General features: G+C 52.0%; 3 protein-coding genes and 1 pseudogene across 4 annotated transcripts in view; 3 read left to right on the plus strand and 1 right to left on the minus strand.

Moving 5' to 3' along the window:
* Positions 1-10,022, plus strand: part of CUNH3orf84 (chromosome unknown C3orf84 homolog) — a 10,388-nt gene extending 366 nt beyond the window's left edge. The window contains exons 2-4 of the mRNA XM_004760676.3: positions 2,109-2,222; positions 9,177-9,233; positions 9,615-10,022. Coding sequence (XP_004760733.1) covers positions 2,109-2,222; positions 9,177-9,233; positions 9,615-10,022 — 579 coding nt within the window. The remainder of the gene's footprint in view (positions 1-2,108; positions 2,223-9,176; positions 9,234-9,614) is intronic.
* On the plus strand, positions 4,306-8,968 carry LOC123391268 (annotated as a pseudogene).
* Positions 10,023-10,784: 762 nt separating the features above from the next.
* KLHDC8B (kelch domain containing 8B) lies at positions 10,785-15,967 on the minus strand. 2 transcript variants are annotated; one of them, XM_004760677.3, is made up of 6 exons: positions 15,487-15,964; positions 14,049-14,557; positions 12,802-12,966; positions 12,242-12,466; positions 12,041-12,142; positions 10,785-11,629 (listed from the first exon to the last, which is right to left on the minus strand). In XM_004760677.3, exons 2-6 carry the CDS (start codon positions 14,422-14,424, stop codon positions 11,433-11,435), a joined length of 1,065 nt encoding a protein of 354 aa, XP_004760734.1. In that variant the 5' UTR covers positions 14,425-14,557; positions 15,487-15,964; the 3' UTR covers positions 10,785-11,432. The 2 variants fall into 2 exon arrangements, with proteins under 2 accessions (XP_004760734.1, XP_044935949.1); XM_045080014.1 differs by lacking the exon at positions 12,802-12,966 and having other exon boundaries at positions 15,487-15,967.
* Positions 15,968-19,740: 3,773 nt separating this feature from the next.
* Positions 19,741-23,834, plus strand: CCDC71 (coiled-coil domain containing 71). Its single transcript, XM_045080188.1, has 2 exons — positions 19,741-19,847; positions 22,050-23,834. Exon 2 carries the CDS (start codon positions 22,102-22,104, stop codon positions 23,560-23,562), a length of 1,461 nt encoding a protein of 486 aa, XP_044936123.1. The 5' UTR covers positions 19,741-19,847; positions 22,050-22,101; the 3' UTR covers positions 23,563-23,834.
* Positions 23,835-27,303: the final 3,469 nt, after the last annotated feature.

Here is a 27,303-nt window from a genome sequence, read left to right on the forward strand (position 1 = left end):
ATTTATTCCAAGTTCTTTGTTTGGTCTTCCCAAACTTCTGGAGTTTGACTGCCCTGTATACTGGGAACATCTTGAGGGCAAAGACTGTTTTCCACCTGTATATCCCATGCCCAGTCCCATGCCTGGAATGCAGTAAAGGTGGCCCAATAATATTGAACTAAACTAAATAGAAAAAATTAATAATAATAAAAAATAAACTGAATAGAGGGCAAGTTCAACAGATAATAAAAAGACAACTTGGGCAACCCAAACCCTCAGTGGGTTGAAAAGATAAAGGACTTTTCAGTCATGTATAGGAGGCTCCTGTGATGGCCAGAGGCCAAACTTGGGTCACATTCTTTCTGCTCAGAGCTATGATCATGGAGGACCAGACATACCCATCCTTTGCAGGAAGCTCTTAGAACAAACAGTTGGGCTCTAGGAGCTCCCTGGGTAGATATCACTGCTGTCCACAGGGCATCCACCTAATGATACCAATACAGTGTATCTCCTTCTTAGACCTCTCACAAATGCTCATTTCTGTCTTTTGTCAGTCCCTGTCTCTGAAATCCTCTCCAGAAGGTATCCCTGTTGGTAAAGTACGTCTTTTGAAAAGCATATCCCTTGCTTAGGTGCTCCAGCTTCAGAGGGTGCCCTGCTTACCCCAGAACAGCAGGATATGTAGCAAATAAATGCTCACGGTTTTGTCAATAGATGCCCAGGATGGAACCATTCAGTCCCCAGGGAAGGATCTTATCACCAGTCAGTGGCCCTGTTTTCAAAACTCTGCTCGGTGCTCTGAACCATCCCAACCCAAACTCTCTGGTCCCCCTCCCCTCCTGAAAAGTCTCCCTTTGCTCTTAGAAGAGAAGCCATATATTTTTTTAAAGATTTTATTTATTTGACAGAGAGTACGAGCAGGGGAAGTGGAAGGCAGAGGGAGAGGGTGAAGCAGGCTCCCCATTGAGCGGGGAGCCTGATGTGGAGCTCAATCCCAGGACCCTGGGATCGTGACCTGAGTCTCAGGGGGACACTTAATCAACTAAGACACCTAGGTGCCCTGAGAATGCATATTCTTTTTTTTTTTTTAAGATTTTATTTATTTATTTGACATAGATCACAAGTAGGCAGAGGCAGGCAGAGAGAGAGAGGGGGAAGCAGGCTCCCTGCCAAGCAGAGAGCATGATGTGGGGCTCGATCCCAGGACCCTAAGATCATGACCTGAGCCGAAGGCAGAGGTTTTAACCCACTGAGCCACCCAGGCGCCCCGAGAATGCATATTCTTAAACTAGTGTGAGGCCTGCCCTTCCCTGACCTTACCTGACTAGTTTGCTCAAAATCCTTTAGTCACAAGGATTTTTGTTCTTTTTTGTTCTTCCAACACATTTCTTTCTTTCTTTCTGGCATTGGAACCTTTGCTCTTTCTGTTCCCATCACATAGAATGTTGTTCTGCTGTTCCTTGCACAGCTGACTCCTCCTCATGTTCAGGTCCCACCCTCATTATCATGAAGGGCTATCTGTGTTCCCTGTTACTCTTGATCTAGTTATTTGGTCAGGTTATTTCTTCCCTGACCTTATTTGCTGTGTCGCACTCCTTCACCAGAAGGAAGTTTCACCAGGACCAGGATATTTCTGTCCTTTCACCATTTTCTCCCTAGTTTATACTGGAATTTTATGAAAGAGGGGAAGGATGGAAAAAAGGGGGAAAAAAAGGGAAAGGGCACATACATACATAACCCTCCTAGGTGGGCCAGCACAGCTGAGACAACTGTTTTGTTTGTTTGTTTGTTTTTAAGATTTTATTTGTCAGAGGGAGATCACAAGCAGGGGGAGGGGCAGGAAGAGGGAGAAGCAATCTCCCCGCTGAGTAAGGAGCCTGAAGCAGCATGCGATGCCAGGACCCTGGGATCATGACCTGAGTCTAAGGCAGTTGCTAAACCAACTGAGCCACCCAGGCATCGCGAGACCAACTGTTCTAATGATGGATGACAGATGTGTGTCTCTCTCCTCAGATTCTTTTTATTCTGACAGTAGCTCCCAGGAGAGGGTTCTGGCCTGGGGACCCTGAGGTCTGAGACTCAGGGTAAGCATTTGGGAGGGATTCACCCTCATGCCTGCCTTATTATAGCACAACACTGGCTTCTATGGGCACTACAGAGGCCAATTCAAGAGTGAAAGCGCTCAAGAATACCGCCTTGCAGCCAAGCCCCAGCCTCCAGCAGTGTTCCTGCAGCGATGTCAGGTACAAGGCAGCCCTGGGGGCAGATGGGGTGGCTGGGCCAGTTTCTATTTCTCTTGGAACCCAAAAGCATCATCCCCAGAACTACCACTGCTGGACTGACACCTGAGGCCAGCTTATCCCCCAGAAAATGCATGAGCCCTAGCCACTCGTCCCTGAAATAGCATATTTACAGATCTCCACCTATAGAAAGGGTGGAGAAGAGCTAGTACCAAGCTGGAAAGTCTTGCTCATTGCTTCTTCTGGGTGGACGGAAGGTCAGGACCCAGTTTGGGTAGGTGGCCATGGGGAAAGACCCTCCAGAGCCCAGAAAGTAAGCCTTGAGTTTTGCCAACAACTGCTCTCAAGCTCAGATTCCTTGATGTCATGAAAGCCCATGGCCTAATTCACAGTCAGCCTTGTAGTCCAGGCGCCCAGGAGGCCTCTTTTGGTGAGGGAAGCAGCCTATAAAGTGGCTGGGTACCCACCCACATGTGTAGCCAAGGAGGACTGGAAAGGAGTAATGAGAGAAATAGCTGGAAAAGGCTTCCAGAGAACAGAAGAAAGAGAGAGAGATAAAGGGCCCAGACCCTCTACTGCTTCTAGGTCTGGAAACAAGGAGGGGGCACTGATCATCAGTTGGGGTCCCAACAATAAAAATCTCACTCAAATCAGGACAACTCAGCAGAGTGTACATGCAAAGGAGTTGGATGTGAGGGCCTCAGGTAAACGTGGTATCATAGGCTGGCAACAACCAAGTGGTCAGTACCATTGAGCCCAGATGGACAGGGGGAAAAGTATGGCTCCTAGAACCCAGAAGGAGTGGGTGGTTTGGAGACAACTACCGTGAGAGGAGTGGTGATCATGGGGGGAGAGAGACAGACAGGCGGGGGCTAGTCTCGGGTGGAGTTAAGAGAAGAGACCTCTCCTTCCTTCCCTCCATCTCTTCCCAGGGCTTTTCAATGGCCAGAGGGAAGGCAGGCTGGTGAGAAATGCACTCAGATCAGCCCCCTGGGCAACAGCAGAATGGAGAACATGGAAAGGAACCTGGAGGAGTGTCTGGAACATTCTCTGTCCACTGCAGCTTCTTGCTCCCAAGCCTCTAGCCAGATCCTGCTTGATCTGCCATCTGAATTCTCCATGACTTGCTTTTCCAGGCCAAGAACAGGATCTTAGAGGCTGCCATATTATGGAGTCTGAATTTCCTTAGCATTCTCAGTTTGAAGGAGAGCCTGGCATTGCCTAATGAGAGAGCTGGATCCAAAGGCAGCTCCAGACCACTTATCTGGGATCACTTCTCCCTTGAGAATAATGGGACCTGGGTAGTTCAGGGACAGAGGCAAGCCGGGAACTTTGTTCTGGGTGTTTGTAGTAGCCCAGTGCCAGCTGTCATCCTAAAGACGGAACATTCAATCTGTCCCCCAGAAACAGAAGTTGGGAACATGTTTTGGGACATGTTTTTTTTTTTTTTTTAATATAATTTTTTATTTTTTATAAACATATATTTTTATCCCCAGGGGTACAGGTCTGTGAATCACCAGGTTTACACACTTCACAGCACTCACCAAAACACATACCCTCCCCAATGTCCATAATACCACCCCTTTCTCCCAAACCCCCTCCCCCCAGCAACCCTCAGTTTGTTTTGTGAGATTAAGAGTCACTTATGGTTTGTCTTTGGGACATGTTTTAATTGAAGACTTGCTACACAAAGCATTTACTAGCATTACCAGCATCCCCAAACAGCATGATCTCTGAGTGTTGGGCTCAGACTGTATAAATACACAGTCTGGTGGCTCTTTCTATGTCTAAAGCTCTTTTAATTAGTGGAACTGTTTGGGGAAGGTGCACATTTTATTTTTCTATTAGCTAAGAGATACCAGTTTTCAACCAGCTGCTTGCAGCTATTATTGTTGAAAAATTTTTCAAGATGTGACACCACTTTTCTTTAGTTTGGGGCAGGTAGAAATTGTGTCATTCAGATGCAAGAAAATTCTCTTCTTTTTCTTTTTCTCTTCCGGACTGAATTAACTTATTTCTAGTACTTACCTGCCTGACTCTTGGGACATGTAATCCTGGTCCTGTTTGTTTCTTCTTTTTTTAAGAGGTTACTTTTATTTTTAATGGTCCTGTTCGTTCTTAAGGTCAGACAAGAGCCACAAGGCCTCATGGTTTGGAGTAGATCCCTCATTGGTAGTGCCATGATTGTTGTATCCCTGTTCCACCACTGACATGCCTCAGTCTGTCACAGGAGCTCCTTACTCAGCATCCTATTGACTGCAGAATGCCCAGCCTCCACAAGGGTCCTTAGCTCTCCCACATGCAACTACTGCCCCATCCCAGGAAATCTACCTTTCCTCCATGGTCTCTTCAACTGGAACCCAAGCCCAAGCCCATCAGCTCAGAGACCATGGGTTTTACCACCTCAATTGAAAAGGATCCCTAGAAACAAAGATGCAGGTGAAATTCTTTCCAGGGAAAAGAATACTCAGAACTGCCCACATGGAAGGAAATGACTTCACTTCTTACCAGGCTTTCACTATTGTGAGAACAAAACTTGAGTCAGTGGAAATCAGTAGATTATGCTACCACCATTAGAACAGTGACTTTCACTCTTGAGGGATGGTGTCTAGAGACATTCAGAATGATCCAGAATCTGACATACCATCATAGGCTGTCCTATAATACAGCCTTTAACAAAACTAAGCTGTTCTGAACCCTTGGTAATAGAATTGTGCACCTTTATACCAACAATGTTGGGAAAGCACCAAAATCCACATGGGGCATGTGACCAGGCTGATTTCAAGAAGTTTGTGTTGTAAAACCTGAAGTTCATATGAGGTGGTCTGAAACAAACAAATAACATGTCAGCAGGGCCTGTAGTGGTTCCCTATATGATAAGTGTGTCTATGACCAGATCAAGTGTGCTTTCCTTACCAAGGAGCATAATAACACTGTGAAAGTGTTGAAGGCACAAGCATAAAGTCAGAAAGCTAAATTTTTCTTAATGAAGCTTTTTGGATTAATAAAAAAAAATCAAAAGGCAAAAATACATGCATAGTGAGTTTTCAGAGTCAGAGTTGCCTCCAACAACAGAGGCATCCACATTCTAGGGCTGTGTACAATTTTTAGCCAAGGATAGAGATGGAGAAGAAATTTGGGGGTCATTTAGAACTTGCTGCATACTCCCAAGGTTTTTTTAATTGAAATTTTTGTTGAAACAACTATAAATTCATAACCGGTTGTAAGAAATAATAGAGACCCTTTCTATACTTTTCCCAGTTTCCCCCAATGAAAACATTTTGCAACACTATAGTATAATACTGCAACCAGGACACTGACATTAATGCAACCCACCTATCTCAGATTTCCATTTTACTTACACTACTTGTATATATTAAGACCTATAAAATTTTATCACCTATTTATGTTTGTGTACCCACCACCACAGTTAACACACTGGCCAACATTGCAAGTATCCCTGGTACTGCCCTTTTATGACCACACCCACCAGCCTCCTGCTCCTCTACCCTTTCTCTGTCCCTAATCCCTAGCAACTACCAGCCTCTTCTCCTTTTCTAAAATTTTGTCATTTCAAAAATATTATATAAATAGAATGATATAGCATGCAATATTTGGAGATTGGTTTTTCTTGCTCAATATAATTTTCTAGAGATTCATCCAGGTGATTTATGGTTCATTCCTCTTCATTACTGAGTAGTATTCTATAGCATGCATATGTCAGTTTGTATAACCATTCACCTATTAAAAATATTGAGGCTGGTTCCAGTTTTTGGCTCTTACAAATAAAGCTGCTACAGGTTTTTGGGTGAACATAAGTTTTCCTCTCTTGGATTAAATGCCTAAGAGTACAATTGCTGGATTATATGATGGCTGTATGTTTAGTTTTTTTAAAACTGCCAAACTGTTTTTTTCTCTTTTTTTAAAAATTTTATTTATTTATTTGACAGAGAGAGATCACAAGTAGGCAGAGAGGCAGGCAGAGAGAGAGAAGAGGAAGCAGGATCCCAGGACATCATGATCTGAGCCAAAGGCAGAGGCTTTAGCCCACTGAGCCACCCAGGCACCCCTGCCAAACTGTTTTTTAGAGTGACTGTACCGTTTTGTGTTCCCATCAGCAATGTATGAGTGATCCAGTTTCTCTGCATTCTCAACATTTGGTCCTGTCTCTATTTTAGCCATTCTGATAAATATGTCATATCTCATTGTGATCTCAATTTGCATTTCATTAGTGTTTAATGATGGTGAACATTTTTTCATGTGTTATTTGCCATCTGTATATCCTTTTCAGTGAAATGGCTTCATCTTGTTTGTCCATTTTCTTTTTTTTAATTTAAATTCAATCAATTAACATAAAATGTATTATTTGTTTCAGAGGTACAAGTCTGTGATTCATCAGTCTTTTATAATACCAATTGCTCACTACAACATATACCCTCCCCAATATTCATCACCCCCTTACCCCATTCTCCCACCTCCTTACCCTCCAGCAACCCTCAGTTTATTTCCTAAGATTAGGAATCTCTTGTGATTTTTCTCCCTCCCTGGTTTTGTCTTGTTTCATTTTCTTTTTTCTCTTCCCCTATGATCCTCTCCATTGTTTCCTGAATTCCACCTATCACTGAGATCATATGATAATTGTCTTTCTATAATTGACTATAATTTCTATAATTGACTTATTTCATTAACTTAATATCCTCTAATTCCATCCATATCATTTATGGATTTATTAAGATTTCATTTTTTATGGCTGCATAACATTCCATGCACTTCTTTATCCATCGTCAATAGACATCTGACGTTTGCCCATTTTCTAATAGGATTGTTATTTTACTGTTGAGTTGTGAGAATTCTTTATATATTCTAGATATTATTCCTTTATGGGCTATTTGATTTGCAAGTATTTTCTCCCTGTCTGTGGCTTGTCTTTTCATCCTTTTTATACAAATTTTCACAGAGCAAAACTTTAAAAATTTTTTGATGGGGTCCAATTTATCAATTTTATTTTATTGCTCTTGCTTTTGGTATCAAATCAAAGAACTCTTTGCCTAGTTCTAAATGCTGAAAATTTTTTCCTGTTTTTTTTCTAAAAGGGCCCTGGGTTTTTAATCCCTGTTGTGTCAGCTTGCTTTATGAGGAATGAAAGGTAAGGCTGGCTGGCTTCCCACCTTCATGGAGCTTTCATTCTACTTGGAAACCAACACCAGCTGTCTAGGGCAGGAGGTCCTGCTAGGGGAGCTTGTTAAAGATACATACCACACACACACACACACACACACACAGATACATACCACAGAAGATTCTGATTCAGGGATCTGGGATGAAGCTAAACCCAGTCTTTTATCTAGCAACCTGTTGTCAGCCATTGCTCATACACCAACCCAGCCTAGACTGAACTCATCAGATCAGACACTTCATTCAGGTTTGCAGCAGAAGAAGCTGAATGGCTGGGGACAGGGAACTCTAGGGCCAGAGACCAGGCACAAAGTCAAGGTTGGATGGTCTTAGGAGAGATTCCTACTAAAGTCTGGAGGCCTGGGGGGTGGCCTTTCTCTGCCTGGGGATAGGTTATGGTTCTATGGCTCCAAGTAAGCCAAAGCAAATGCCCTGAGGACTTTCTGAACCCTGTCCTTTAATTAAACAGCAAACATGTATTTGCCCAGGCACTGGGCTCAGTGTTGGAGTTATAGATGTGACCAAGACAGACAATAATCTTTGCCCACAAGGAGCTTACGTTCTTGTCAGGAACATTAGGCAACATCATACTATGTAGTCACCTAGTATGCCAGAAGGTGGAAAATGCAGAGTTGGGTGTCGGCACTGATAGTGTTAGTGTTTGAAGAAATCCTCCCAACTGGGAAGTGAGAGGGAGTCCTACGGCCAGCTACAAGAAGAGTCCCAGACAGAAGGCCCAGGTGTTGCAAAGGCCCAAAGTGGATATAGCTGGTATGTTTCAGAAGCATTAAGGATGCCAGTGCAGTTGCAGATAATGGAGAAATCAATACTGTGTGGGTCTCATGGACCACTACATTGACTTTGGCTTTTATAAACATGAGGAAATATTGTAAATTTTCAGCAAACAAGGAAGATGATTTGATCTACATATCAGAAGAGTTATTCTACCTGCTAAGAGAACAATAAACTGGAAGGGAAGGCTTGGAAGTAGAGACATGAGGTAGGAAGCTCTTGCAATAATTCAAGCAAGAGAAGAATGTGTTTCTTGGATCAGGGAAAGCAGTGGACATGCTAAGGAGTGGTCCAATCCTGGGCATATGTTGAAGGAATAATCAACAGGATTTCCTGATACTTTGGATATAGGGTGTGAAAGAAGAGAATCAAAGGGACTCCAAGGTTTTTGGCAGGATCTAGCTACCATGACCTGACCTGGGGGAGGCTCTGGAGGGCTGGGGTTGGGGCATAATCCAGAGCTCAGTTGTGGTTGGAGATGCCTGTAAGACATTTACAAGAAGATATGGAATAGCTTCTTGGCTATTGAGTCTGGAGATCAGGACAGAGTTCAAGCTAGATAGAGAAATGGCCGTTTCCAGGTGGTACTTAGGGCCAAGAGCTTGGGTTGTTGATGAAGGATTAAATGTTGACAGAGGGGAGGAAAGAATTGAAGCCTGGTCCTGGACAATCTAAGAGTTAAAGGACGTGACATGAAACTTAAACCACTGCCCTTCTGGTGGCAGGATGTCTTCGAAGATGCCTCAGCCCCTTCTTCAATCAGCAGCCCTAGAGACTTTTGATTTGGAGGCAAATACCTGCATGAGATGTCCTAGGAGTGAGGCAAACAGCTTTAATTTCTAGCTGCTCTTTCAGGATTTTGGCAATTTTAGCAGTTTAGGGGTAGTGGCTCCTGGCAGCTTCCCTCCATTCTGGGTCCTGACATAACATCTGAAGGGCAGGTGAGCATCATTTTCCCCCCATTTACCTTCTTTCTCACTGTCTTTAAAGGAGCCAGCACAGCAACACTTGTTCTCCAAGCATGACAACCGTACTTCTTTCGACAAAGTGAGTGCTGGAGAAAGGAAGGAGAACGGGCAGGGCCCCAGCCTAGACTGAAGTTGAGGTAGGGTGGTGGGGATAAGACACTGAGGGGAGGGAGGGCTCCTGAAAACCTCTCTTGTCTGGGAAACAGCCCATTTCCCAAACAAAGGTACCTCTGCTTTGGTTTCATCTACTAGCTTGCCTGACAATGTGCAAATATCCCAGGGGCCACTGGCTTTCTGGAGGTTTCACCCTGGAATGGAGGGCATAACTGGGGAGGCATGCCAAAGAGGCTGGGGGTACAGGCCAGGGGAGCCTGGCATCACCAAGTAGGCTTGGGTTGAGGAGGGGCCAAGGGGTGCTTGGTGCCAGGACTGTGGGCCAAGGGCCCATACCGTTGAGGAGGGCCCCTACTGCCTGCTGCAGGGAATCGGAAGGCGGAAAGACCTGGAGCGTCTGTGGCAGCGGCACACCTTCCTGCGCTGGGCACCCCAGGAGCTGGAGTTGAGCCAGCAGCGGCCCCCTGAATCCTCCTACCAGGCCAATTTCCGGTCAGGCCCAGGACTCAGTGACCTCCCCCAGCGCCTTATCCACTTTGTGCAGATCGAGCCTCCCCGAACCAGCACCACCTACCAACAGAACTTCTGCCAGCCATCCCGGGGTGGCCACTGTGGCAGCAGCAATACGGGACCGGTAACCAACACACTGCCTGACCTCCCAGGGATCCCAAGACCCAAGCTGCTGCAGCATTACCTTCATGCTGGGGTCTCGGAGTGTCTAAACTGGTCCAGATTATTAAACAAGGACAGCTGACACAGCGGCCTTTCTGTGCTTGCAGTCCAAGGGCTCTTAGAAGCTGGACAGCGGTGAGGCCCATTGCACCTGTGTGCTAGGCAGGGGAGGTGCTGCCCTGGGAACCCTGCCACTGAGTGAAAACCCTGCAGGAGCCTAAGGGCCCAGAAGGTCCACCACGGTCATAGCAGATCAGTTCTGGGACCCCAAATCCATTCTTCCAGTAAACCCAGCTGTGCGCCCCTTGTACTCATGCAGCTGTAGGGAAAACAGTCAGTGGGCCCTTCTAGCGAGCAGCAAAGACTGGAGGAGGAGGCACATGCTGGTAGCTCTGATTTCTCTGGGAGGCTACCATGCCTCTGGGGGTCTGGTGGGAAGCCACATAGTTCTGCCTAAGCTGGGACAGGAGGAGCCTGCCCTGGCCACAGCCCCCACTGGAACACCCCCTCCCTACGGAGGTGAGAAGAGACTTTGAGGAAATCCTGTGTGCCGTGAACCTGGAGGTCATCCCAACCCTGGGGTACTTTGCTATAGTTTTCTGAGCTCTTCTCTGGCCATCCCGTGAGTGCCCTCTAACACCCAGAACAGTGGGGGCAGCAGTCATCCTACGTCACCAAAAAGAAAACTAAGGCTTAGGTGGGGCTAAGACACCAGAACACTTTGGGGAGCAGAAGCAAGATCCAAAAGGCTACTCTGAACCCTCTTCCCTGGGAGAATCAAGGCTCCTGAAGGAGGGCAAGGGGTTGCAGGGGCAACACAGGAGTCCACACCGAGGGCCATACACCAGATTTTAGCAGCACTTTTACTTTCACATCTGAACTTCCTGGGTCCTCACAACAGCCCTGTGAGGTAGGTAGGGCAGGAAGGTTTCAGAGATCCCCATTTACAGATGAGGATGCTGAGGCACAGAGAGGTGAAATGACTTGCTCAAGGTCACACAGTCAATAGTGTAAAGGGCCCAAAGCCACTATTCCTCTGGTCCTCTGGAGGTTCCTACATCTACTCCTCCACACCCTCTGTGTCCTCTGACCTCCCTGAACTCTCCTGGGGCCACAGAGGCCCTCAAGGTAGGCTGACAGCTAGGATTTTTCAGGAACAGCCACTGGGGTGAGACTGGTCAACTCCAGGTAGGCACTAATCCTGTGGGGCCTGAGGCCAGCTCTTCCATCCTCCCACTTCCCAGTTGGACAGAGGGCCCAGTAGTTCCAGAGCAAGTGTGGAGCTAGGCATGGTCCATGAATGAATGGGGATAAAGGTGGGTATAAGCATATGTGTCCTGCACTAAAGACAAAGTGCCCTCACCCTTTGTACCTGACCTTGGGCCTCCCGCATCCCACAGAGCCACAATGAGCTTCTTCAGCAGCAAAAGGAGCCACGGACCTGTGCCAGGGGGCACTGCGCTGCTCCAGATGCCACATCCCCGTCAGGCATTCAGACCCCATCACGCAGACACAGCGCCTCCACAGCTTGGCTGGGACCTTGGGCCACACCCCCAATGACAAACAGCCGGGGCCCAGCCTGCAGACTAGAACAGGAGCAGCGGGCTGTGGGCATGGCCGGCAGGGCCTCCCAGCGCCGCCGTGCTAGGCTGAAGCCCTCCACAGAGCCCAGAGGGCATGGCTGGTTGCCTGCAGGAAGGAGAAAGAAGTTGTAAAGGGCCCCGGCTGCAAGGGCCTTGACTCTTTTGCTTGCGGAGCCCACAGATGGCCCAGCAGGCATCACCCCAGGATGAGCTACCAGTGCCTTGCCCCCACGGCCCCCATTCATCATTTGTTCATTTCTTTAGATTTCTATTTGTCCATTCATTTAGTGGTCACTTGTCCTGTTTCTGTCTCCTAGGCCCCTACTGGTGCAGAGCGGCACCCCAAGAGTTAGGCTAAGCAGACTATACCCTGGCTGCTTCACAGATTGGGAAAGGGAAGGTCACAAATCCCTCATCCCTGGAGTGCCAGCGGAAGGGCAGGAGGTAGTGCTCATGCTTGGGGCTCTTCCTTCCTGTCTTGGGTTCACCTCCTTTCCCTAGCCCCACAGTTACTTACCAAGGCCCCCAATGGCCATGATGTGGCCCCCAAGGGAGCCAACTACAAAGTCGGCCCTCTTATCCCTCATACGCAGGCTGCGGGGCAGCTTGGTCCAGGACCCTGCAAGAAAGGGGAAGTCAGATCCAGCCCCCACGACATACACTGTGCCCCTCCATCCCATGGAAAGTGGGGGGACAACCCAGGCTAGCCACTGCTCACCATGTTCCAGGTCGAACATCTCCACAGTGTTGACAAAGTGTGGGCGGGAGTAGAAATTGTGGGGCCCGGGTTGCTGCAGGCCACCCAGGCTGAAGACGTTGCCTTCTGCCATGGCACAACCAGCAAAGGCCCGGCGGCTGGGCAGGCTTGGGTGCCGGGTCCAGGTACAGGCCTCCAGATCAAAGGCCTCAAAAGCAGTCACTGGGAGCTTTCCCTGGCGGCCCCCTGCCAATGGAATTGGGGCACCTGGGAAAGAGTCTGGAGGCCCAGCAGGCTCCTCCTTCACCAGGTTGCTAAGCCTTCACCACTGCCCACCCTAGCCCCCCATACCCAGTTGTGTGCACACCAGAGCATGGATCCCCTACCCTGCAGATCCTCGGGCCCAGGGGTACGGTTTTCCAGCCCAGGAGGGCCACCAAAGGTCAGAACCTCCAAGCAAGCCTGGCTCACTCAAAGCTTCTCTTGTCCTGCCATCTCAGGCTAAACCTGATCCCAGCCAACCTATGGGGATAGGTGTTTCTGTACATTGAGCCCCTTTCCCATATCCCCCAGGCCCTTACCCAGGACATAGATCTTGTTCCCGTGCAGGAAGGTAGAAGCCCCGTAGCAGGGTGTGGGCATGGAGGGGAGCGAAAGCCAGCAGTCCCGCCGGGGCTCATATACCCGAACTTGGGCCTGGGGAGCCGTGTCTGGGCCCATTCCCCCCAGAGCATACACCATACCATCTGCATAGAAAAGAGCAATTCAGAGTGCACCTCAGCCTGGTCAGGGCACCCTACCCTGATGGCTGCCCAGGTCAGGCCTGGGCGTGGCTGGGGACCCACATGTTTGTAGTACCCCTCCCAAACAGCAGAGAAACCCTCCTTCCTTCCTAGAGTGGGGGCTGGGAGAGCTAGGATTCCTGCTCTGGCCAGGGCCCCTCCAAGTGAAGAGCAGGAGGCAGATGATCTAATTATAATTCATCTCTGTCTCCCTGGAGATGCTATGGCAACCAAGTCTGGCATCCAAGCAGGACCGGTGGTCAGACCTGGAGGCCACAAGGTGGGGGCTCCTCTAGGGGAAGAAGGCTGGAGGATGGCTTAAGCCAGGGAGGGGCATATGGGGATCTATTAAGCTTAGAACTCAACCTGGGGAGGGATCTCTGGGGATCAGCTGGGGGATAGGAGAGGGGCTTACGCCTGTCGGTAGGGGTGCTGGCTGCAAGCCTTCTGCCCAGAAGCCCTGCCAGCACCTCTGTATCTCATCCTTTCACTGGGGGAGATTCTGGTCCTGTTACACCCTCCGGGTCAGATGGGGGTATGTCTGGAGGCCTTGGGGAGATGGGTCAGTCAGCTGAGGGCTTCCATGGCAACTATCCCCAGACCAGCTTGGTCTTCCCATCTCAGGCTCCCTGGTAAATGTGTATATGGGAGGAAGAGGGGGGAGGGAATCTAAGCACTTACTGGGCTCTGAGCCAAGGCCATGCTCCCCTCCCCCTCCCCTAGACTATTTATAACCCTGAGAGTCATTGGGCTACCCCTCCTTGTCTCTTAGAAAAGAGGAATGGGCAGGGAGGTGGTTAGGGCCTCCCAGCATGCTGGGGGCCAGCCTGGGCTCTGCCTCCCACTTCACAGTGGGAAAGGGCAGTTAAGGCCGCTGCTAGCTCAACTCAGACCTAGGTAGGAGCGGTCTTTACAAGAGTCAAAGCTGTGTCCAGGGCACTCAGGCAAAATATACAGCTCTTGTCCAATCTCTGAGGGTAAGGGACCAAGTCAGAAAGGAACAGAGGGTGTGGGGATGCCTGAAGGACTCCCTTAAGGCCACTCACCTCTCTCCACAGTTGCAACCCCCATGGCTGCCTGAGGGAGGGTGGCCCGACGCTCCCAGCGGCCCTCGTCAGCCAGGAAAGCCTCCACGGCAGCTACAGGACTCTGGCCCTCATCCACACCGCCCACCACTAGCACCTGCTTGCCCAGCACCACAGCAGCTGCACCAGCCCGGGCAGTGGGCAGGGGGGCCAGTGCAAGCCATGTATGTGAGGCCATGTCCAGGGTCTCAGCAGTGTCCAGGGGCAGTCCGGCCCGGCCACAGCCCCCCAACACTAGCAGGTGCCCATCCTGGTATGCCACTGTGCCATACACCCGGCAGGTAGGCATGGGTGGGAACACCTGCCAAGCAAAGGCCCGGCCACTGCCTGTAGCCATGGTGTTCACCTCCAGTGGCAGGCCATACTATCTGCTCAGGTTGCAGGCCTCACTGAGGGGCATGATGGGGCCTCCTCTTGACTCTATCACGCCCACAGGCAGTGTCTGACCAGTTCAGGGACCTTGCCTTCACCTGGAGGAGAGAGGGAAAACAAAGGGTCAGGGCCACTGAGCAGCCCCTCAGTACACAGTTGAGCAGTCTGTAGCTGAGGGAAGGGCTGGCCCAAAATCACTGGTGGGAAAGGCACAGGGAGGACCTACCCCTGACCTACCCTGGCTGGCTAGCGCACCACTGTAGCTCAGAGCCCTCCTGGGTGGGAAAGAGAGCAGATTCCCAAATACTCAGGGAACTTCTCCCCTTCCTGTGGGGCATGAGGGATTCTCCCCTCACCCCCTGCCCTCAACTAAGAACACCCAACATTCCCTCCCCCTTCAGATCTAGGTCAAGGTGGCAAGTCAGTTGACTTCCTTCCTTTTGACAATCCTCATGCTGGTGTTCTGCACGAATAGAGTCTTACTGTACCCTCCCCTTACTGCCTTCCAGTGCGCCCTGGACAGCCAGGGATCAGACTCCAGGGTATACTTACAACCCTTTTGGGGGCCGTTCCATAGAGATCATCCATTCCCACCAGCAAAAGGCCAAGATCAGGGCATTTGGGAGGGGAGAAGCTGGACGCCAGGGTCCCACATTCCCCCTTCAGGTCTACTCTTAGAGGTTCGGCCCATGCCAGGTTTCCAGAGGCCCCTCTCCTTGGTGTCCAGAAGTAGGGAGGGGGATGATTTTGGGATCCCATGACCATTAGGACTCCAGACTCCCATAGTCCAGGGCGTTTCCAGTAGGAATGAGCAGCTGGACTTTCGAACCCCCTCACAGCAGATCCCCAAGTTCCTCATCTTCTCCTTTCCCGCGGGGGCCAAGCTTCTGGGACCCTCGGCGTGATGGCCTCCTGGCCCCAAACTTCCAGCTCGCGGGAGGCGGGGGGGCGGGTCCCGGCGAGAGCGCTTGGGGCTCTGCGCCCCGCGCCCCAAACTTCCCCTGAGCGCGGCTCCTGCGGGACTCACCGGCCGGGGCTCCGGCGCCGCCGGGACGCGGGGTCCGCCGTTCCGGCTCCGTGCGGGCTCTGGCTGGGGCTGAGGCCAGGCTCCGGCGGGGCTCCGGCGGGGCTCCGGCGGGGCTCCGGCGGGGCTCCGGCGGGGCTCCGGCTCGGCTCGGCGAGGGGCGGGGCTGGACCGGGTCCGCCCCTCGTCCCCCCTCCCGACTTGGGAAAATCTCCCCCCTTCCCCCCTCCTTAACCCTGCACCTGCCGTGGCCAGAGCAGGGCGCGTCGACCCATAGTCACAGGCAAATCGGTAAACAGACAGATGGACATGTGGACGCTGGGCCTGCCCAGGATTTAGAGTCCGATCTCGGGCTGGGGGAGAACTGAGGCAGCACTGAGCAGCACAATACGTGTACGGTGGGGGACCGCTCTGAGCGGGACCCAGCCTGGGAGCACCCGCGGGGTGGGGGGGCGGGGGGCGGGCCAGCAGAACCTGCAGGCTTGAGGGGCCGGCGCCCGCCCACCCGCACTGAGCTCGTACAAGCTCTAAGACAGGCTTCGCGGCGGCGCCCCCTGGAGGCCACTTGGGGCGTGGCCCGGGGCTCTTTTAGGGGCGGTGGCTGGGTCGCACCTCCCCAAGCACATAGCAAGACAAGGAAGAGGTCTTACGGTGGACATGGAGGCTAGCAGGGGATGGAGGAGCAGGCAGTGCCGGCCTCAATGCCTGACAGTCCCTCCCACAGGTCTGTGTGGGGGAAGTTCTTGCTGGGAGGATAGCTCCGAGCAAGGGATGAGCTTCAAGAGTCAGAGGCCAGGGGACCTCCCATGCAGATCATCACTCTGTAGGGCCTGAGGCCTGGGCTACTAAGAACCCAAGACATTTTGTGACTATTCATGTCCAGGGTCCTGGGCCTGCCTGTGGCCAACTCTGGGATCAGGTGAGAGCAAACTGGTGTGACAGGAGCCTATCTATTTCAGACCCTGGCCCTGGCCCAGCCTATTTTCAGGATGTTCAGAGTATCAGTTAAGTCTGTGAGCTGCCAGAACGTTTGTGCAGGTTGGCGGTCACCTAGGAGAATTCCTTGTGGTTGTCTGTGCTTGCTACTATCTTGTTCCTCTTTCATGGACGGTGTGTGTCTCACTTTCCCCAGAAGCACATCTGGAAACGAAAATACCAGTACCTACAGTTAATGTGGAAAGTGAGGCCAGGACGCACCAGAGGAGGAGTGGCAAAAAGAGAAAGCAGCCAATAAAGGCTGTGTCATCAAGCAAGTTACCACTGTAGGCAACTGGGACCAAATCATTCTTGGTTGCTTCCCAGAGCAAAGGTTGCTTGAGGAATTCATTCTCAAATCTCCATCAGTCATGGGTTGAAAGCTGTTTGGGGGCATTAACTCCTTGGTTAGCCTAACTTCTGAAGCCAACCCTGAGTGTGGGCAGAGCCTTTTCATGACCAGAGAGGGTATCCAGCCCCTTTTACAGGCTGGCTGTAAGGCCTCCATGGAAATGGTCGTACCAAGGCCAGTTACAGAATCTAGCTAGAAGGCTTCCATCCATGGTCAGAGCAGGGTGCATTGACCCATAGTCACAGGCAAATCAGTAAACAGACAGATGGACACGTGGACTCTGCTCCCAACTTCCTCTTCACTTAGGGCACCAGTACCTTCCTCTACAGGGTGTTCACACTGCTCTGCAAAACCCCTTACATTTCCCACTCTTCCCTTTCTAGACCTTTTCTCCTCTCCACCAATTAAGCACTTAAAATCTTCCTACCTTGAGATACTCCCAGTATGCTCAGTCCCTCCAATCTCCCTTTCTTCCCCTCCAGTCTCCTTGATATCTGCTACCCTATGTCCACTGATCCCCCAAAACTCTCATTTCTTGTGACCTTGGCACCTCTACTCAAATTCGTCCTGCTTCTTAGCGTCTTTTTTTTTTTTTAAGATTTTATTTATTTATTTGACAGAGAGAGATCACAAGTAGGCAGAGAGGTAGGCAGAGAGAGAGAGGAGGAAGCAGGCTCCCTGCTGAGCAGAGAGCCCGATGCGGGACTCGATCCCAGGACCCTGAGATCATGACCTGAGCCGAAGGCAGCGGCTTAACCCACTGAGCCACCCAGGCGCCCTTCTTAGCGTCTTTTGAAGGCCTTGCTTCCTCTTCTCCCCAGGAAGTAGCTCCTCAAGATCCAGCCTTGGTTTTTCTTCTTGTCACATAGACTCCCTCCTGGTGATCCCTCCCAGGCCCACTGGTCTCACTCACAACTAGATTTCCACTAGATCTCTCTGGTCAGGTGGAAATGGCTCTAAGGTCCATCACTCAGGGCTGCAAAAGGTGCCAAATGGAGAGCAAGGGCTGGGTCCTGGGATGACCCTGTTGTGTCTGCCAACTTCATCCTTTCCAATCCGTTATGCCTACAGGGTCAGCATCCACCAAAATCCAGGTGAAGTCACACTTTGCCCCCAGAGTTCCATCTGGAACATACTGAGCACCAAGAGGCAGAAGAAGGTTCATCTTCCCCCTCAGGATGCTAGGTACCCATGACCGTGACCCCTAACCCTACTATCCCCCCAGTTCTAATGTCTGCAAGGAATACAGCCTGGGGATGGGCCTGCCCTACCTGATTCTCTATTGTTGTACTGAATTCTGGGCTGGACATCACCAGAGAGGGATTCCCCTTTCCAGGACACACCTGAATCCATGCCATCCCTGGAAGCTTGGCTCTGACTCTTCATGGGACTGGCTTCTGTTTACACAGTCCTGGCCTCACCCTAAACATGGGAGGTCAACACTGCTGGCTTTGGAGAAGCTGTGGAAGACAACTGGCACAGAAAATGAGGTGATATTGGTCTTGAGAGTGGCAGCTAATTCTCAACCATAGATGGGTCAGATACTGGATTCACCCACAGTTGAGGACTGGGCATACTAAGGTGGGACTTCCTGATTGTTCCAGGAGACCCTGAACCTTGGGACTCCACATTTCCCTTCTTTCTAACAGAATGAAGGGTTAGAAGCACGGACCCCAAAGGAAGAAGAGAGTTTGCATTTTACTGTTGGACACCTTGGCTATGCTCAAAGGTACTGAGGACCTCCTATCAGTGCTGAGGTCCTGGGAAGCTCAGAGTTACCAGATGAAGCCTAGGGTGTTTTGGGTGTTTCTCTTCAGGGGTGTCCAGACTCTTTGAAATCAGCAGAAATGTAGAACAAGCCTGAGGATAATGAGGTCATACAGGGAGGGAGAAAAGCTATTAACCACTCCCTAAATGAAGCATCCACCCACCCATCCACAGGCTTTCACCTACCCCTCAGCTACCAAATATGGCACCATTGTACATATCAGGATCCAAGTGTTGTGGCAATATTTCTGCCTCCTAGTTCAGGCTCTGACTGAAAAGCATATGTCCCCATTATCTCATCTTGAAACCAGAGCTTCTGTGCTGGCTCCCAGCCTGGACTTGGATGGGGGTGGGAGGTGCAAAGAGGGGCCTATGGTCAGAATCTGACCTCTTGGACTTAAAGGGCTCATTTCGATCTGTGTTCTCACATCTGATGCTGCTTGGGCAGTGGGCCCTGTAACCACCAGCCCTCTGCTGACCCCAGGGTACAGGTAGCAAGACTGAGGTCCCAGTCTCCTAGGCAAAAGGACAAGCATTCTGGACAGAGTTAAGACTGGAGGCAGGACTTCCTGCCATTGAAGGGGCTGAGGCTGGGCAAGGGTTCTCCCACCACACCCATGCACATATTCCTAGGCAAGTACACTGGTATGCTAGGACTCTCAGATTGGATATGCCCAGCTTTGGGATTGTGTGCAGCATGTGTGTGTACATCAACCTTTCATCGCACATGCAAGCCTCATTCTTGGGAAGAGTGGAGGGCCTGCTGCCATTGAGGAGATACCCCTGCAACACTCCCAGGCAAGCAAGGGGCATTTCTCTCTCCTTCTGGTCAGGAACTTGGGACAGAGGTAGGCCCTGTCTGTGGCTGTGGGAGGACCAGAGCCTGGAGGAGGGCTTGGAGCTTGCAGGGAATTCCTCCCAGATGTTGATGCACTACCAGGTCCCTCAAAGGGGGTGTCAGGCCCTAATCCAGTGCTAGCAGCCCTGTCTGGGACAAGTCTGAGTACACCTCTGCTCTTCAGACTTCTGCACAGGTCCGGATGGATTTAGAGACTTTCCCGCTGCCACCTCCTCCAGGAAGCCTTCCTTGGTACCCACCTGCTCTGTCCCTAGACTTTGGGGGAAACGGGGTCTCGGGGGGTCAAGGGTCACTGGGGCGGGCCAGGTCCCGGAAGCGGAAGTGCCGCGCACTTCCGGTGCGCAGCGGGCGGCCATGTTGGAGCAGCGGAGGCGGCGCAGAGGCGCGTCCTGGGTCCCCGCGGCGGCGCCGGTAGGTTGGGGCCATGGGCCTAGCCGCGCCGCGGAGGGGCCGTCCGCGAGGCGACGGGGCGGATGGGCCGGGCGGCCGGCTCTTTCGAGACCCGCGCCCTCCACCGGCCTGGCCAAGATTCCCCCCACCTCCCTATCCCTTGCCCAGCGACCCCACCCTGGGGCTGAGCGACCCGGTCGGGCTCGCCCCGCCAGCCCCGCCAGCCCCGCCAGCCCCGCCCGCCCCTCGCGTTTTGCTGCCTCCAAGATCCCTGCTCCTATCCGCGGCTCAGGCCCCAGGGACACAGACTCCCAGGCCAATGGCACTGATCTGCCCCAACCCGGTCCCCCTTGGATGAGGCCTCTCCCGTCCCCCATCTTTCATCAACTTCTCTGTCGGCCCCTGGGGCACGTGTGAAGGGAAATCAGGGGCCAGACTGCAGCCTGTTTCCGGAGCCTCTTGGAAGGCCCAGAAGACCCTTCAAGAGTCTAGACCGACCTGGGCGGAAGAGCCCCCAGTTCACCCCCAATATCTGTGCCTGCGGGGAAACAGGCTCCTCCCTATTCAACAGTTCACAGTCCTGGGAACTACACCCCCTGGAGAAAAAATAATAAAAGAACTAAAGTCATGTGCAAAAATTGTGCTTGGAGATGGCCTCTGGAGAGAGGAAGTGCCCGAGACACCTGAGGATCCGAGAATGTTTCCAAACAAAGAGCCCCAGGGCACTTCCTCCAGGGGATTCTGAAAACTTCCTCTGCTCCATTAGGGCGGTAGGAAGAAGCTGCACAGACGCGCCTCCTGGCCCCAGGGACCTGCCTGATCCCAGCTGATCTTTTAATGCTTCAGTACAGCTGGGGAGCTCCCTTTGGGAACCCTCGGTGTTGGGTTGGGTATTAGACATTAGTCCTGACTGACAGCGCACAGCTTCTTCAGAGAAAAAGTCAGGGACAAGTTGGGTATTCCCAGACAACTCCCATCTGGGCTGTACTGAGGTCTGCAGCCTCCAGACCCTAGTTAGGACAGCTCAAATTTCTAGTGTCCACCTTATTAACCATCTTGTTGGAGCCTTTGGCTGCCATACCTTGGGCTCTTGGTCTGGCTGCCTGTCCCCCAGGCTGGCTGGTTGATGGCTCAGACATGTGTGTTTTATACCTGCTGCGTATCTTCTTAGTTTCTGTTGAAGGAGAGTCTTACTCTTGCTTTGGGGTTATTCTCCACAATTACAGTGCCAGGATCAGACCTCTGAGCCTGTCTGGGGACTCTGAAAGCAAAACTTCTGGTAGTCGGAGGTTCACCCCTCCCTCCCGAACACCTGAACAGCAGCAGCTGGGGTAACAGGGATGGTCATGACTTCAAGGCTCATGTTGTCCTGCCTTTAACTGTTTTTCCATCTAGACCTCAGAGCTCTGACCACGGACTCCACTCACACACATTAAATGTGCCTTACTATTTCTCATTTCCAAGCCATTGCACAAGTTCTTCCCCTCTTTGCTCCATTTCCATCTGGAGTTCCATTCCTCAGTTTTGTCCCATCAAGGTGTTGCCTCTCCTAGGAATCTTTCTCTGACTCTGGCAAGCTGGGCTGGGTGCCAGTGTGTACTCCCAAGAACTTTGATGGTCTCTTTCTTGCCTTCTGTATAGGGCTCCCTTGAAGACATACCTGCATTCCCAGGGTTTAGTCTAATCCCAGGTTTCTGGCCTTAGAAAATGGAGAATTGAATTAAAATGGGCCAACCAAGCCCAAATCTTCCAGGGACCCAACAGCAGTTTGGATGGCTCTCATGAGCTTCTGGACATTTTTCTTGAAGGAACTGCCTCTGACCCATGTGGGTACCCCCTGCTGACCCAGTCCTCACTCTGCCAGGAGTTCAGGAGACCAGGGTTTTGCCCCAAGCAGTGGCTCACTCTGGCCAGGCCCTTTGTATGGATAGTTGTTATCATGGAGAATGCCTGATGGAGAAGCGCTGATGGACTTATCTACCTGCCTCACTCCTTATCTCAGTGCTGGGTTTTTGTTTTTGTTTTTTGTTTTTGTTTTTGTGTAATGATATCTTTTCTTTAATGCAATATATCTGAAGTATTACCATTTTTTGTAAGTAATCTCTGCACTCAACATGGGTCTTGAATTCACGACCCCAAGATCAAGAGAAGCATGCTCCACCAACAGCCAGCCAGGTGCCCCTCGGTGCCGTTCTTATTGATTCTTTTCCTCTTGTCTTGGAGGTGCCGATCGCTGGTTTGTGGATACCCAGGCCGATCTGCAGTGCCTAATGCCATGAGCGTGGTGCAGCATGTGGAGGAGAAAGCTGTGCACTCCTGGTCGCGGATCTCCACGGCAGGGAAGAAGGCCCTGGAGGAGGCGCTGCTTGTCTTTAACCCTATGAGCCAGGATCTCAGTGCCACAGAGGCCCAGCTTGTAGCCTTCCTGCAGGGCCTGCGGGATGATGGCTTCCAACCCACCATCCTTCGCAGCGGTGATGTCTATGGCTATAGTTCATGTACAGCCAACCCCCCAAGCCAGACGAAGCTGCAAGCCCGTGCCCCCACCCCCGCTGCCACATCACCTCCAGCCAGTGCTCCCCGAACTGCTATGCGGCTGCCTGCAGGCCGGGCCACGCTGCTTCCTATGCCACTATCTGGAAGGCTGGCCAAAGCATCCACACCAGCCCTTTCCAAGCATGCTACCACCAACCTGCTGCTGAGCTCTCTAAAGCAGTCAAGTGCCAGCCGTGCCCGGGGTGCAGCAGTGGGCTTCCCCACCCACCTCTATCCAGGTGTCTACCCTGCTATGCGGCTCTCTGTTGTCCTTGAGGCCCTGGTTCCACTAAAGGCTCCCATGCCCTGCCTGGGTGCCAAGCACAAGGCACAGTCACTGCAGCTCTCACTTGCTGACTCTCCCCTGAAGCTGCGCAGAGGTCCAGGGAAGAGACAGGGTAACTGTCGGCCCAAAGCTCCCAGAAAAGCCACAGGCAAGGGCCCTAAGAATCTGACTCACAGAGGCCCCAGGGCCAGACCCCAACAAGGCACTATACCCCGGAACAAGACCTACAAGGCCACCGGGTCCCTCAGTGGCCTACGAATGAAAGGTGGCTCTGCCCTGGGCACAAAAACATCCCAGGCCAAGTCAGCTCGAACACCAGCCAAAGCTGCCCAGGCCAAGGTGGCTCGAACACAGGCCAAAGCTGCCAAGGCTCGGGCAAAAGCCAAGGCAGCACAGATCAGGGCCAGGGCCAAAGCAGCACGGATCAGGGCCAAGGCCAAGGCAGCACAGATCAAGGCCAAAGCCAAGGCAGTGAGGGCTAAGGCCAAGGCAGTGCGGGCCAAGGCCAAAGCAGTGCGGGCCAAGGCCAAAGCAGTGCGGGCCAAGACCAAGGTGGTACAGGCCAAGGCCAAGATGGCTCGGACCCAGCCCAGGAGCAGGGGCAGGCCAAAAGGGTCTGTTCAGGCCAGGACTGCAAGGAGGGGCCCAAAAAGCCGCCCAGAGACTGTGGGGCAGAAGAGAAAAAGGGCTGAGGAGTCAAAGGATCTTCCTCCCCGGAAAAGAACACGACTTGGGCCCCGATCCCCTAAGGCATGGCTAGGGCCTGGAACAGCAAAGCTGCTGAAATTCCGGGCCATCAAGGTGGACAGGCGGTCTTCGGACGATGAGGTGCGGCAGCGGGCTCAGCGGATCCTCCATGTGAACCTGTCCCCTGTAATACATCTCCAGCCATTGCTGCCATACTCAGCACCCTGATTCCTTCGTAAAGTTATGTTTGGGGAAACTGAGCCCAGTTGTCTGTGTGGCCAGTGGCACAGTGTGCAATGCCCATGGATTCTACAACCCAAGGACTCCAGGTGCCTCTCCAGGGCTCTGAGCCACCATTCTCCTTTCAGAGACTGGAGGATGCGGGGTGGTATGGGTGGGTGGGAAGGGTGTTCTCATGGCGCGATGCACTGTGATTTGTTATTCTTCAAGTTGTATCTCCACTGTTCCATCTATCACGTTTTATACCTTTCCACCTTCCAGTCTCCTGGCCTACCCTTCATGGTCTTTTTTGTTTGTAGCTGCTGGTAGGCCAGCTTGAGCATCTAGGAAGAGTGGTCCCAAGAATAGGGCTGCCAAAGGGGGTCCTGGTGGCCTGAGACGGGTGGTCGATGTGAGTGGGAAGAGCAGCTCCCAGGCTCCTCTGGAGGTGCTGGCCTCTAGAAGTGTGAGAAGTAGCCCCTGAGGACAGGGGCAGAGCCACTCACAGGTGACACACCTCCCCTTTGGGCTACACTGGTTTGTTATCCAGGCAGGCCCTGTGCAAAAGGACAGAAGGTGGCTGTGTGGGGAACACGGCAGCCAGCAGGTTTCTAGGCCAGGCAAGGGGATGTTTGTAGTATGGCTCCCCAGGGGCCATTCAGACAGCCTGGCCTTGTCTCCTAGCCTGCTCTGTCTGCCCTTCTAGTCTCAACTTACCCAGCTGGTGGCAACAGTTTGGGGGTTGAGTCAAGGCCAAGGCTCTGGGTTGTTCAGCCATTGAGTCTGTCCTCACTGACTGCAGAATTTTCTCCTTGGATGAGTCAGGTACTGTTTTAGCTGAACCAGGAGAGTTTCTCTAACTGCTTTGCCCCATCAGCATTGATTTCTACCTGAGTCCCAAGCACACTGTTCCCAGGTCCAGCCTTATCAAGCTTCCTGACAGGGGCCTGTGTGTGTTTCAGTCCGGCTTTGGAGAGGGGGCTGGGCCCCTGAAAAAAACTAGCCCCCAGCCCATCTGCCAGAACTTCCCTGTCTGTCCAACTGAAAGGCAATGGCTGGGGCTGGCAGGGAGGGGGACACATTCCCCAGAGGCTCCTAGAGACCAGTAGCCTTTCAGGGGTGGGGGGAGCCTCATTTGAATGAGAATTGGATCTCTGTCTCTGGGGGTTAGTCTGAACCCTGGCCTCACTAGCGCCAGCTGCATTGGATGGCAGACCTGTAGAGAAGTTTTGCTTGCTTTTTGGTACCTCTTCCCTACCTTTTCTTCTGATTCTGGTGGGTGCCATTAATAGGGCATGGCCTCCCTTGGTTCCCAGGCTCTGGCAACCCCCTTGCTCTGAGCCTGCCCGTGGCTTCACAGCCCTGCATGCTCTTTGTCGTCTGGCAGTCCTGCTTTCATCTACCTTGTGCATATGGGGCCACACCCTGCTCCTCAAGGGCAGCCTGCTTGCCTCTTCCTCCCAGGCCTGATTCCAGCTCCCATGGCCCAGGAACCCCAGCCAGGCTAGGCCTCCTCCTTTGCAGTCTAGTACTCCTTTCAGTTCTGCTACTGCTGCCACGGGGGGGTTAGAGGTTGCCTGTTTCCCTGAGAGCCATCCAGAGGGGGAGAAGAACTCTCCAGGCCTCCCTATGGGGCAGAGTGAGGTGAGGGTTACCCCCTAGGATCTCTACTCAGACCCTGTCCTTCCCAGTCCAGCTCTCAGAACAATTGCGGGAGAGGCAACAGACACTACCCCCACCTGGCTGCTCAAGGGGCAGCTGCTAACTACCTGCTGGCAACTTGATTGGTTGACCGTGGCCAGAATTTATCAGTCACCTGCAGGTGGGGAGGAGTGTGAGGGCTCTGGAGATGGTATCTCTGGGTTTTTCTGGGCAGGTTTGGACTTGTGGGGCTTCAGGTCATTGCTGGGGGCTTGCAGGGGAGGACTTTGCTCCCCAGTTTTGGAATTGGAGGCCGGCCACGTACCTCTTGTCATTCTCCTTAGGCGTTCCCCAGGAATCTGATAATTGCTTCTTTTGTGACTCTTGGGACCATGGAGGCCATAGCATTGAGAATGTGATCTGGAGTGGTGGTCGTGACAGCAACAAGATCTGGTGGTAGGCAGAGAGTGGTGAGGGTACCCATGTGCCCATGTGTGCAGGTCTAGGGTCAGGGCCTGGTCACTCCGACAAGCCTTGTGGTTGTAGGTGTTGAGAATGCCACCATCCAGCTAGACCCAGAGAGTGCCTTCTACTTTATCCATCTCACCATGACTTTCAAGGTATTCCAATGCCCCAGCCAGAAGGCTTGCTCTGTGCCTTCTGACATGGTGGCCACCAGTGATGTTTGCCCCTGGTGACCCAAGGATCCCCTCCTCTCCCCAGACATTCTGCCCAGCACCTCTGCTCCTGGAACGCTCAGTGGACCACGGCCACTCCTGACATGTGTACTGATTCTTTGCCTACAGCTTCTCAGGCGTTCTTCCTGGGATCCTTTCTGCTCCTCCTGGCCACAGAGTCAGTGACCTTGTTTGTGACCAGCATTGCTCTGGCATCAAGCCTTCCACCGAGGGCGAGGTCAGACCCAGAGGAAGGGGGGGTTGGGCCCTGGGGTGAAGCCAGAGGCTCAGGTTTGCTTTCTTCTCTCAGGTAGTTTTCAGAAGTTCTGGACCTAGCCATTCTGGTGGAAGACCCAAACAACCCCAAGATTCAGGGTAATCGTCCCCAGAGCCAATCCTGTACTCCTTACATGTTAGGACAGCCAGATACTGGGGCGGGACGGGGGGGGGGGGAGGTCCTGTGTGTACACAGTGGGGCAGGGATGGCAGGCAACCCAGAATCATTCTTCAGCTCTGCCCCATCATGGTTCCCTATTGTGGGCCCTGTTATGGCCCTCTGTTCCTGTCCCATCACTGTTCCCCATACCTATGCCCAGTGAATAGGTTCTATGTGTAGCTGTTTCCATCTCTGCCCCATCATAACTCCTATGTGGGGCCCCATTGCAGATCTCATTACTACTTTTCTTTGCCAGCCCCCAACAATGTACCCCATCACTGCACCTATCACTGAACCTCAACTGTTCCTTTTATGAGCCTCCATCACCGCCCCCATCCTGGTCCCTTGGTGTTGCCCTGCCCTGATTCATCATCTGGGCCTTATTAGTACCCTGCAGCTCTGCAGCTGCCTCTAGGTGGCGCCAGGGCGTCTCTGGGTTGTAACATCTTTCTTGTAAGGTAGGAGTCTTGAAAGACAAGACAAATAACCAAAATCCAGTAGAAGAGCCCAGAGTCTGGTCAGGTCAGTACCAGAGCAGGACATATTCAAAACTAGCTTTTTCTCTGCACTCTCCATCCACCTTGACTGGTTATTACCAACTGCTCACCAAGTCCCCATGCTAGGTTCCAAGCAGCTGTTGCTCTTCTGAGAGACACATCTGGCAAAGGAGCAGTACAAGAGATAACCTTGGCTCATAAGCTATAGAGCAGAAAGAAACCATGGACCCATCTCTCCCATGTGTACATTGAGCAAGTGCCCATTGAGCTCTGTGGTGTGCCAAGTATCTGTACTGAGCAGTGCTCAGCAGGGAGCAGATAGACAAGGTATCGGTCTTCTTGTAGCTGACATGTAAGTGAGAAAAACAGTGGATAAATAAGCGAACTAATACCATAGATGGTTTGGCCGAATGATAAACTGATTTGTGGGTTTGATGGTGGGCTGGGGAATGGAATGCTTTATTGCACTGGGGAAGTAGGTTTCAGCTATCTAGTGATT

The sequence above is a fragment of the Mustela putorius genome, unplaced genomic scaffold (genome assembly GCF_011764305.1).
Source record: "Mustela putorius furo isolate JIRA1106 unplaced genomic scaffold, ASM1176430v1.1 tig00000095_pilon_pilon_pilon, whole genome shotgun sequence".
In the NCBI taxonomy this organism is placed as follows: domain Eukaryota; kingdom Metazoa; phylum Chordata; class Mammalia; order Carnivora; family Mustelidae; genus Mustela; species Mustela putorius.